Below are 13,446 nucleotides of genomic sequence, written 5' to 3'. Positions count from 1 at the left end.
GTGGCCAGAGACATTGTCCAATTATCAAAACTTTTAAAATCAGTCCTTCACTGACATGATGGGTTTCCCTGGTGGCTCAGTCAGTAAAGAATTCACCTGCAATGTGAGACCTGGGTTCATTCCCTGGGTTCAATCCCTGAAAAAGGGAATGACTACCACTCCAGTATACTGGCCTGGAGAATTCCATAGATAGAGAGGCCTGGCAGGCTACAGTCCATGGGGTCGCAAAGAGTTGGATATGATTGAGCAACTGTCACTTTACTTCACTGACATGATACTTCCTAACTTCAGGAACAAAGTAACAATGGAACCAATTCAGAAAAAAAGTTATTGTTCAGGTCTTCTTGCACAATCAAAATATTAGAAGCTAGTGCTGCTTTTCCCTTCACGGCTCAGGGTTAGCAGCTTTATATATAACAGCAGTAGTGACCATAAACCCAACTGTGTTCGCATGAAATAGTAATTAGCCTATCCCTTCCTTCCGTAAGTCCTGTTACTCACTTCTCTTCCTTACTACTAAATGTCCTTTGTGGCATTTTCCCCCAGAATAGGAAAAAAATCATCTGCATTAAAAACCTGGTCAGGCAGATATTCTTTCTCAACAATTTTCTTAATGGCATCTGGGAACTAGTCTGCTGCCTCAGTCAGCAGAAGCTGCTTCTCCTGCTACCCTGACATTTAAGCCAAATCTCTAAAATTATCAAACCACCCTTTGCTTGCATTAAACTCTCCAGCTTTAGATCCTCCACCTTTTCTTGCTTTAAGTTAGCATATAATGACTTTGCTTTTTCTTGAATCATAGTCTATAAGTATGCCTTTCTTAAAGCATTCCTACATCCACATAAGCTCCATTTTCAATACAAGAGAAAAGAGTGTTTCACAACAAGTGTAAGGTGTTCACACCTGCTGGCATAACTACAGAAACAGCTTCATGAATATGTTTAAAAAAAAAAATGAGCCTTAGGCTGGATTCACTTATCTTGAAATGGTGGACAACTGCAGCTGTAGATCTCTATCTGTGGAATATACAGAGCAATTCAACCTCTTGTAACATCATGACTTTTCTCTGCATCTTGGAAGCACTTCTAGCATCACAAGTGCCACTTTGTATGGGCCTCATGGTATTATTCAAGGTTTATGGTATTGTACTAAACAGGATGAAAAATATGTGAGAACTACAAGAAATCACTTTTTTACTTGATACACAACTTACTTGAGACAAAGTACTCACACAAAGATTAGCATTACATGGTGCTTTAAGGGAATTCTTGCAACACCTAAGCTCACCACAGCAGCAATAGGAGGTAGCGGCTACAAAGTTATTACAGTAGTGCAGTGTGTACTGTGGTAAATTTTAGGCAATTATAGTTTAATATTTTATCTTTACATTTCTCTCAACTGCAAATGACACCATGTATGGTCTGTGTATGCATAAAATTGGATAAATTTTTCTTATAATAAATTTGTGATGAAACAGACAAGCATCTACCTATACTCATGACATACCTTTTTTTTTAGTTTTTTGATATTTCTAAGCCCCATGATTCATCTGGAAGTTTTTTTGACCAGTCACAAAATTCAAATGTTTTCCCATCTATTTTAAAAAGTCAACTTAAGTAGACCCACCGACCAACCCCTGTTGTTTGAAGATAAACTAAATATCTTAATTTATATCCAAAAATTGTGAAATAACATTTGACTATATTCTATTACCATACTATTACATTATAATACAATTGACTGTTTCAAAACACAATGGTCAAATTTTAAAAGTTTAGCACTAAAGAGAAAGAAAAAAAGCCTGAGCTGCACAATCACCAGCTAATTGCTTCCGCAGCCCCTGAACTGTACATCTGCAGCACTAAGTCAATGCTTACTTCCAACCACATTCAGTATAAAAAACAAAATGTATCAGTTCTGTTTCTACTATTTCCTGTTGCTGCTGTTGATGTTGGCACTAAGTTCTTAAATTCTTTTCCTTTAATATTTCCTCTTTACCTCCTGAACCAAATGTTGATGGTGATCATACTGATTAACTTTGTATATCAATTTGACTGAACTATGGGGTCCTCAGATTATTTGGTCAAGATTATTCTGTATGTTTCTATGAGGGTGTTTTTGGATAAGGTTAATATTTCAATTGGAAGTTTAGGTAATGCAGATTTCTCTCCCTAATGTGGGTAGGCCTCAATCAGTTAAAGCCCTGAATAAAAAAAGGCTAACCCTCTCCCCAAGTAACACTGAATTCCTTTTACCCGACTTGCCTGCAATCTGGGACATTAACTTTTTTTCTGCCTGTGGATTTGATCTGAAACATTGGCAGTTCCTGGATCTCAAGTTTGCCAGTCTCTGAGCAGAAACAACATTATTATCTCTCCTGGTTCTTGGGTCTTCAGGCTTGGACTAGAACTAAACCATCATCTGTCTTGGGTCTCCAATTTGCTGATTCACTCTGCAGTGCTTGGGACTTGCCCTCATCCATTATCACAAGTCAATTCTTTACAATAATTCCACATATGTAGTTATAGAAGGGAGATATATAGAGATACAGAGAGATATACATACAGATCTCTTATTGGTTCTGTTTCTCTGGAGAACCCTAACTAATATAGTGGTGTTATAATTTTATTGATACAATCCTCAAACCAAAGATTTGTGCACTACTTGCAAAAGACATGGGTTATTTTCAATAGCAAAATTAGGACCCCAATTTATTTTTATTTCTAATATGTTTGCAGGCCCTGGATGTTTCACACAACCATTTGAGAAAAAATTACCTTTAAACAGAAAACTGTGGCAATGGAGATATAAATTTGAATTTCAAGATGACAAAATTATCCCCAAATTTCCACCTGCAATTCAGCTTTCATTGCATTTATACTCATTTTACTAGCTTTCCTAGAGTAGAATAGTAGGAAGATCAAGCAAGCCTTTTGTAACAAATACCTGCCTTCAAGAAATTTCAGCAAGTTCTGGCAAAATAAACTATTTTCTTTAAGGCCAGTACTGTTTCTTTATAATTCTATCCTGGTATTGGTATTGGTTCATATAGCTATGAACCAATTATTTCATAGCTATATAAGTAATGTTAACTACAAAATACAGTATTAAAGCTATTTGTCTCAAAGATTTTTTATATGTAATTATAGCTATTCCAAATTATTTGAATATCATAAGGAAGCTATGAAATTTCTTACACATCATGCAGTCTGTCTATGGCTGAAGAATAATGATAAAAGAAGCCCATTATTTCTCTAGCTATGACCAGTAATTCTGGAGTATCTTCTATGCTGGGTTTTCTTTCTGAACACCCAAATGAAAAGTGTGCATAAACATGAGAGGCTTCCCATATCCTTCACAGCCCTCAGAAGTGCACGTACCATCAGTAACATTTCTATGATGTTAAAATACATATGCAATTACTCAGTTTCCCCAAAGCTAAGCCATACAGCAGATGTGTGAAAGTATGGAAACAAGACTAAAGCCAATATTTAGTGCATCCCTAAAGTCAGGCTGGGAGACTAACTCAATTAGCCAAAAATATAAGAAAAACTTATCCACCCTATCTCTTGGATCAAGCACTTGCCTAAAGTAAGTAATGACTCAGATTCCTGGGTGGTGATCAGCACTACTAGAAATGAACCACAGCTAATGCCCAATGACAGTGCACCATGAGGACATTCCAGGGATTTCATGGGCAAGAAAAAATCCACAGCAAATCTTCCAGTTATATCCACAGATTAAAGGACAGTTTCCTTTAACAAGAGAAGGGTCAATAAGTAACTGAGTTACAGATCAGATTATCTTATTTACAAGGTGACTGATGAGTTCCTACACACACCCCATGTTTTTACATACACTCTTAATGGATACATACTACAATCTGGGAACAAAAGAAGATAATACTGATGGTAATATCAAGGCTTTTCTAAAATCTCTTTTTAATTTTGGCTTATAAATGAAAATGAACTCAACTTGACTAGAAAAACAAAAATAGGAGATAAAATGGTTACTTGTCATAATCACATGGAAAAATGATGTCTAAAAGTAAAATATCCCATTATTTGGGAAAGGTGAACAGTTCCCATGATGAAAACTTTACTCCTTTTTTTAATTTGGTTGTGACCAAAAGTAACCTGGAATCAAACTCAGGGCAGGTAAATGGTTAATCGCTGAATTTTTTAACCAACTGAGCCATTTAGATAAGAAAAAGGGGCTTATCTTTTAAATGCTGCATTCATTTCAGATGTTATGCTTCACCGATTTTGAGAAGTAAGACATTTATGTGCTTTTATGGGCTCTGTGATAAGATTTTATACAAAAAAATGTTATAATATGCATTTGCTTTACTTTGAGAACAGCTCTTGTATCATTGAAAGGGGACCATAAGTCACAATTACCACTTCTTTCTACCTGCCATTATCTAGGTGATTTTCTTTGAGAAACCATAAGTCTACCTGATTGACCAAAGGGATCACTAATTCTATTAGAATCAACAGCTGAAGTTGAGTATAGGTACATTTAACTTCTCTTGGGTCATTACAAAATTCTCACTTGTTTCATACATGATATTTTACATGTTTCAATGCCATTCTCCCAAATCTTCCCACCCTCTCCCTCTCCCACAGAGTCCATAAGACTGTTCCATACATCAGTGATATTTGGCAAAACTAATACAATTATGTAAAGTTTAAAAATAAAATAAAATTAAATTAAAAAAAATTCTCACTTGTGAATATGTTTATTTCCTTAATTACTAAAATCTATGTTCAGGGGAGAAAATTTAGAAAACATGGATAAATAAATAGAAAAACACAGACACAAAATAAATGACTTAAATTCTACCATTAAGGCAAGAGGAGAAGGGGATGACAGAGGACGAGATGGTTGGATGGCATCAGCAACTCAATGGACCTGAGTTTGAGCAGACTCTGGGAGATGGTGACAGACAGGGAAGCCTGGTGAGCTGTAATCCATGTGATTGCAAAGAGTCAGACACAACTGAGACTTAACAACAAAGATAACTGAGTAAACAAAAGGTTTACAAAGCTATACTGATGAATAACCAAAATATTTTGTTAAGCAAAATAAATCTGACACAGAAAAGTACATATGATTCCATTTTTATCAAGTTCAAATAAGTAAAATCATCTCTTAAGAATAAGTACGGTGGCTGCATATGAGGATACTGAATGGGAGAGGGCACAGGAGAATTTTCTGAAGTAATGAAAATGTAAATATTCCATATTTTTATAAGATATTGGTAACATGGTTCTATGAATTTGTAAATCATATCAAATTTTATCAATCTTATCAAATTTCACACTTTAGATCTATGCAATTCATTACATGTGAGTTATATTTTAATTAAAAACACAATGATGTTAATGGATTTTCCAAGAGAGCCAAATTATTTACTTCATTTTATTTTGTTGTCAAGTTATTTATAAATTTTTTTAAAGCTTACCTTAAAATTATATGCATAAAACTTTATCAGAATACTATTAATCTTTATTTTAAAAGTGAACTTTAGGGCCACTAGCCATTTCTTTGTAAGCTGGACACAACAATGTTCCTAGAAGAACTTTAAATGATCCCACCACCACCCTGTTTAAACAAGTTATCTTGTGGTTATTTGAATCTAGCAGAATAACTATTTATTGCCCTATAATTAATTAGGACATGTGAGCCAATATGAATGAGTCAATTCAGTCAACTGTCATTTAAATATTCGCTACATCAATTTAATTTCTAGCAGTATTAGTATCAATACCCAACATAAATTAACCATTTATAAAATTCTTTCACACCTGTTATCTTACTTAGAGCTCTTAATAACTCGATAGACTAGGTACTTTCAGCCCTCCTGACATGCTATGAAAATGGGCAATCAGTGAAGTTTAACAGATTTTTCATAGAAAATGTGTAGCTATCAAGTATCAGAGTTAAGATTGAGATCTGTTTCCATGCACACACCAGATCTAGTGTATGAAAACAAGGTTATTTCCCAACAAATTCATAAAAGCAAGAAGGGAAGTGAGAAACTCTCTGCTGCTGTAGGGCTAAGATAGTAGCCATGTCTTAAATCATAGACTAACAAAATATTTGAAAAAAACTTTTAAGATGACTTTAGTAAAAGGTCTATACAAAATAAAATTGTTTAAGCCTCAAAAGATAACAGTAACAGTTACCTATTTTCTAATCTTAACCTATCATATTTTTATAAAAGTTTTATTTTTTTACATAGCTTTTTCCATAACTTGCTAGTTTAACTGCATATGGTATACTCATCGCCACTGAATTAACTATTCTTTTACAAAAAGCATTTTAACAGCTACATATCATTCTACTGTATGAGTATGCTATAAAATATTTTAACCATGGAATTATCTATTTCTAATCTGATGATGGGTATCTAAGTTTTAAAAATCAATGATGATTCAAATTGCATTGACTGTTTCTCTAATTACTGAAACTCATAGAACTGGTCGAGATTAAATTATTCACCAAAGTCTATTCTCCCCCTTCTTCCTGGAAACAGCTGGAGACCAACTACATTCTCCAATTCCCTTGCTTCGAAGTGTGGAATGTAACCGGAAGAATATGTGCCACAGCCAGGCCTTAACTGAAAAACATTGCACATATGCTTCCTTCCATTCATCTCTCCCCAAACACATCCCATCCACACATGCCTCAACTGAAACCAAAAATTCCCAGCAACCCAGCTTTAATCAAAACAGATGATGACATACCCTAGAATAGCTCATTGACTTGAAAGGAACCCGATTCCCTGAATGACTGAGTGGAAGATCACTTCTCCACACCATTCCAAGACAACTGTGAGGAAAAGAAAAGAATGTACCGTGACCCTTAGTATCTGAAGGTTCCATTTCCTCAGATTCAACCAACCACAGGTTATGTACTATTGCTATAACCTGCAGCTGATTGAATACATGAATGAGGATCCACAGATACTGAGAGCCAACTATGAGACTTTAGCATCCACAGATTTTGGTATACTGAAGTAGGACTGTATTTGTTCTTTATTAGTAACTTTTTTTATTTTTATTTTTTATATTTTATTTTTTAACTTTACAATATTGTATTGGTTTTGCCATATATCAACATGAATCTGCCACAGGTATACACGTGTTTTATTGGCTCTCTTTGTTACAATAGCAATTACACCTAATTCACCTTCTAGTTGTTCAATGGTGGTTTCTCTACAGTAAATAGTAATCCCATTTAACTTGGTCTGTAATTCATTGCGTATTGGAACTTTCTAGTCTTTAGACCTATATGAAGCAACTCAATCATAACTTCCATTTCTGCATCTAGTGGTAATAATATGGACTAAGCATTATTAGGACTAACATTCCTTTCACCACTAATAAGGTTCTCAATGTTACCTGCTTCCTCTAGAGTTTACTGACATCTGACAAAACAAGGCAATACCAACCCTCAACTCAAGAAGAGGCTCACTAGCCCTGTCACTGATATCAACTTGCTATTCATATAATAACAGTAGATATGTACAAAGAAGCCCTGGAAATCAAGTTAAGGGCCTTCTTTTCACAAATACAGAAACTGACGTCCAGAGAGGTTGGAAGTCTGCCAATAGTAAACAGATGTAGATGCCACTGAAGTACCAGAATTAGAACTCAAATCCTGTTCTAGTTGAGAATATGTTCCACTGTTCCAAAATACACTAGCATAAAGAAAAATTCTTTTCCAAGTGTTCTGACTTTTGAATATCCAGCCATATTTCTTTTTCCCCAATGTTACGCTTCTTTGAAGTCAGGCATACTGCAGTTCAGTGCACACAGTCCAACCATGCTGAGTGATAGCCATTCAATGACCAATTATTACACAACCACTATGAATTTAGCACTAGTGAATCCGACATAATTTTTAGGGAAACGAGTATCTGGAAAGCAAGAAATTATAATCAAATCTTTTGAATGTGAAGACCTATGCAGTAGAGGAGGGGAATACAAAATGTTTAGGGTTTTATATAATCAGAAGCCCTAACCCAGTCGTAAAGGTCCTGGAAGGCTTCCTGGAAGGGCTGCCATGAAGCTGATTCCTAACAATGTACAGATGATGGAAAAAGAATACTGGAAGCACCACGTATAATGGAACTCTAAACAAACCCCAATTTAACAGCTATGCCCATTTCTCTCGAAGACTTACCTTCTTACCCTCTCCATATTCTTTCTCATATTCCAATTTCTATTCTAAGTGGGGAGACAATAATAGTCATAACCATGAGGGGGTAAATGTAAAACCCTTATAATACCACAGACTTCAATTTAAATTAAAATTTGGGGCAATAACTTCATTTTACTGCTGATTTACAGTTATTTACCATCACATTAATGTTCTCTACAAAACTGAAATATATGATGCTGAAAATATCCACGTTTTTCATGCATGAAGGACCATGATTTTCAAACTTTAAAACTTGTCTCTGTAGTTACTTAAAAGATTGATGAAGCTTGTAATATCTGTCTGGATGGAGAAGGTAAATGGACCTGCAACGGGGTCTCTGGGTCATGTAATCATCTGATTCTCCAATCTCTAAACAAGGAACTCTCCTGATTGATAGCATAGGTGCAAATTATTTCACATAACACTGGCCTTTCAAAAAAAACCTCTTTATTATCAATGTAGAGGTTTGTTGCATTTTATTAAATGTTTAAACAACTATGAAGATGATCTGTGCTCCATATTTAAATCTGTTAAAGCATTACCAATAAAACTTTTCAAACAGTTTAATAATATAATCACAAGGTTATATTATTAATGAATTTTTAGTATATATATATATAAAATGATGATGTAAAAAATACTAATGTGTCAATATAATGAAGTCTTTTCAAGGATGTACAGATATATACTAAAAATTCATTAATGATATAATCTTGGGATTATATCAATTTGAAACATTCCAACCCAACATAACGATTTTAAATAAAGACTAGAAGCATGAAATGGACCAAAATTAAATATTTTCTACCCATTACTGAATAAGAGGCAATTTATTAATGATGCATACCAAAGTAACTCTTTTGAAAAGATATGAAGAAAATCTTTTACATTATGTATTAATATTATGAAAAGCTACTGAATGAAAAAAATTTAAGAGATCAAATAATATTAGGATAGTCCAATTTTAAGACAAAACTTTACCCAATGCAAAAGCCTCATTAATAAATCCTTATACTAAAGTCACAGATGTAATAACACCATCATAAAGATGCAGGTCTCATGAATCAAACATTTGTTTCATAGGAAGAAGTACACTCAAAGAGCAGAATATTTTAAAGATTTAAGAATTAAGCCATCATTTTACAAATAGCAAGATGTAACAATAACAACATCCTGAAAAAGTGAAAACATCCCACCCAGAGTGTAATATACTGGTTGATTACTAAATACCCCTTTCTAATACACCTTTTGGACAGCAAGCCTTAAATATCATAGCAGCCTTTTGGGAACTATACAATTTATTGTCAGGCTTAATGTGGCATTTCTCTCCTACTTTCCTGCTGTCAACATCACCCAAATGACTACAACCCTACCTGCTCCAGAGTCCCAAATGGTCAGGGTTCCTGTGGGTATTCTCACTCCTACCAACAGCCCAGTAAGTCCTGTGTTATTCTGAATACCCCATATCAATCCTCTCCTATGACCCCAGCTCTTACTCCAAATTCAACTGCACACCTGATTTGATTCTTTCATTAGTCTCAGAGTATATCCAGATGGCACTCAGCTGTGTAGCTTGTCTGGAGCCATCCTATGCATCTATCTGATCTTGCTTTGAAAATGCTGACACATTTCAGCCTATTAACACCAAGGTGAGCCAAGGCCCCTCCAGGCTCATGTTGAACATGTAGTATTAGCAAGGAAAAAACTTGTTGTACTGATTTCTTACCTCTAGTGTAACCACTGTCACTTCTAATATAGTAATTAAAAGAAATGTAAAGAACAGAGTTAAACACACTTGTATACCTAACAAACTCTGTAATTAGTTAGACCTAAGGTATGCTATTGTTGGAAGAGGGTGTTTGCTATGACCAGTGCATTCTCTTGGCAAAACTCTATTAGCCTTTGCCCTGCTTCATTCTGTACTCCAAGGCCAAATTTGCCTGTTACTCCATGTGTTTCTTGACTTCCTACTTTTGCATTCCAGTCCCCTACAATGAAAAGGATACCTTTTTGGGGTGTTAGTTCGAAAAGGTCTTGTAGGTTTTCATAGAACCACTCAACTTCAGCTTCTTCAGCGTTACTGGTTGGGACATAAGCTTGGATTACCATGATATTGAATGGTTTGCCTTGGAAACAAACAGAGTTCTGTCGTTTTTGAGATTGCATCCAAGTACTGCATTTCGAACTCTGTTGTTGACCATGATGGCTACTCCATTTCTTCTAAGGGATTCCTGCCCGCAGTAGTAGAGATAATGGTCATCTGAGTTAAATTCACCCATTCCAGTCCATTTTAGTTCACTGATTCCTAGAAGGTCAATGTTCACTCTTGCCATCTCCTGTTTGACTATGGTTTTTCCAGTGGTCATGTATGGATGTGAGAGTTGAACTGTGAAGAAAGCTGAGCATTGAAGAATTGATGCTTTTGAACTGTGGTATTGGAGAAGACTCTTGAGAGTCCCTTGGACTGCAAGGAGATCCAACCAGTCCATCTTAAAGGAAATCAGTCCTGGGTGTTCATTGGAAGGACTGATGCTGAAGCTGAAACTCCAGTACTTTGGCCACCTCATGCAAAGAGTTTACTCATTGGAAAAGACCCTGATGCTGGGAGGGACTGGGGGCAGGAGGAGAAGGGGACTAGAGAGGATGAGATGGCTGGATGGCATCACCGACTGGATGGACATGAGTTTGAGTGAACTCCGGGAGTTGGTGATGGACAGGGAGGCTTGGTGTGCTGTGATTCATGGGGTCATAAAGAGGCGGACACGACTGAGCCACTGAACTGAACTGAAGGTATGCTGTAGTCCATCGGGATCACAAAGAGTCAGACAGGACTTAGCAACTGGACAACAAGGGAGCCCCTTAGGGATTAGATGGGAGTGGGTGAGGTGCAGGAAGCACTAGCCTCAGGAACACCGCCTGGTGGGGGAAGGCAAGCAGATTATCCAACAAGCAAATTACCCAACAAGCAAGAGAGCCTGATGACCCAAGCAGGCACACAGGAGCGAAATGCGCATGTACTTACCTTGATGACTCAGCATCCAGGCTCCTAGGCTCAGTCTCCCAGTCTGGATCACTTACTGATAGGCCGGGCACAGGCGAAGACTTCTGGGGGACAAACTGGGCAGCCAAGGTCCTTTCCCGCTCCAAACCCGAGTTGCTAATTCCCCTGAAGCCAAACCTCACAGGAACTCCGTAGCCTCCTCCTCGGCCTGGGAGGGAATGGGGTGGGGGCTGGGGGAGCGCATAGAGCTCACTGATGAGACACACCTGGGAGATGCCATCTAGCTCAACAACCTTCACTCTGTACCTGGCATGCAGTCCAGTCCGTGGAACCCCTGGCCCAGGAAGATGGCTAGCTGGGTGAGGGCAGCCCATCTCCAGGCAGAGCTGGAGGTCCTGGTGGCTGAGGTTAGGTGAGCGGAGTGCCCTCCACAGGCGCATGCTGTGTCGCTCTGCTTCCAGGCTCTTCAGGAAGGGTCGTAGGTCCCGGCATGTAGGGACAAACCACCACAAGTTGAGACTTCTGGGAACACATCATCTGTCTGCATCCATCACATTCCAGGACAGAGTTGCTGATTCCCCTGAAGCCAGAATTCACAGGATTTCTGAAGCCTTTATAGGGCTGCAGGAGGTAGGAGGCAGCCAGAAATCAAGATTGTCAGGCAGGCCCCAAGTTCCCTTAGAACAACAGTGCCACAAGCGGTCTGATGGTGGCCACGGCGCACTGCAGGAAATGCTGATCCAGAAACCCTGCTTAGTGGGTGCTGCCCAGTCATACCTAACCCGTGGACAGACCCTGAAGACTCAGGCTGCTGCACAGATGCCGAAAATGCTGGGCATGCGGGAAGACGCAGCCTCAGCCCCAAGCCTTCCTGGGATACATCCTCGTGTTCTGGCCACATGGGAATTAACTGGCCACAGGTGGGGGCTTTTCGGAGCCACACCGGGCTCAGGGTGAATTGCGCTCCTAGACAGTTGCTATTTCCCCTGAAGCCAGATCGCCTGCGTCATGCTAGCGCACAGTCCAGGGAATCCAATAATGAGAGACGCCTGGGAGATCTACAGACACAGAGGGCTTGTGTATCTTCCTAGACCAGGTCCTTACCTGGTCTGGGCTCAAACTAACCTTCCTGTTTCAGGAATTCAAACAAACAAACAAACAACAGAGGAGAGGGAAGGAGGGAGAGTGAGGGAGAGAGGAGAGAGAGAGAAGGAGGCAGGGAGGGCAGAAGGAAAACACAATCTACTGGCCATTCGTGTCTCTACTGTATTAAGCTAACCCAGACACCCCTAGAGGGCCATAGCTATTAAAACAGGAATGGATCTGGCATGGGTAGTAATAGTCAAGAACTATAATTATGATTTGCTCTGTGTGTGTGTGTTTTTAAGAAAGGTGGTGAGTAATGACCTTAAAGACAGGTACGATATTGTCTTCATTTAATAATATCAGAACAGTATTAGTGAAGCTGAACAATTTGCCCAATGTCATACAGCAAGTAGGAAGACATGGGAATTTACCCCCAAGCCCCTTCTTATGTCCATTCTGATGCTCTTAGCTATCTACTGATTCAGTATTTATGGAGAAATCTGTTATATCTCTGACCCTTTTCTAGATGCTGTAGACACAGTAGTGAATAAGACAGATTCCATGGAGGTGGTATTTTAAGACGGTGTAGGAGTAAAGCTAAAAGAAAATTATATATACATTTATAGAGAGATGATATATAGATAATTTGTGTATAAATATGTATGTACATTTAAAACACACACCAAAATATATTTTTTTCAGGAAATATAAAGACTAAGCAGAGATTTAGTAGAAAGTGACTGGAAAACTACATCAGACAGGTTAGACAGGGAAGGTATCTCTGAGGAGTCTGGACTTTAAACTGAGACAGGGGTGATAGAACCAGTCATCTGAACATCAGAGGTAGAATATCCCAGTGCAGAAATCCTAAGGCAGAAATGAAGTCAGCTTTGTCTGTGCATGCTAAGTCACTTCAGTCATGTCCAACTCTTTGTGATCCTGTGGACTATAGCCCACCAGGCTCCTCTGTCCATGGGATTCTCCAGGCAAAAATACTGGAGTGGATTGCCATGCCCTCCTCCAGGGGATCTTCCTGACCCAGAGATCGAACCCAGATCTCTTAAGTCTCCTGCATTGGCAGGCAGGGTTCTTTACCACTAGCACCACTTGGGAAACCCCAGGTTTGCCTAAGCAACCAGAATAAGGAC

General features: G+C 38.2%; 1 protein-coding gene across 2 annotated transcripts in view; it reads right to left on the bottom strand.

The window, feature by feature from the left end:
• The window catches only part of LOC147343946 (uncharacterized), a 52,558-nt gene extending 40,318 nt beyond the window's left edge, over positions 1–12,240 (bottom strand). The window contains exon 1 of one of the 2 annotated variants that reach the window (XR_015155567.1): positions 11,234–12,240. Coding sequence is in view for 1 of the 2 variants with exons in the window: in XM_086378441.1 (XP_086234567.1) it covers positions 11,234–11,652 (419 nt within the window). In the remaining variant the exon portion in view is untranslated. The remainder of the gene's footprint in view (positions 1–11,233) is intronic. The other variant, XM_086378441.1, reaches the window with a different exon arrangement.
• Between the last annotated feature and the right edge of the window lie 1,206 nt (positions 12,241–13,446).

Source organism: Bos grunniens, chromosome 26 (genome assembly GCF_055505025.1).
Source record: "Bos grunniens cultivar Pamir isolate PY7600 chromosome 26, Bosgru_T2T1.0, whole genome shotgun sequence".
Lineage (NCBI taxonomy): Eukaryota > Metazoa > Chordata > Mammalia > Artiodactyla > Bovidae > Bos > Bos grunniens.
Note: the sequence above shows the minus strand (reverse complement) of the source record. Positions and strands in the feature narration are given on the sequence as shown.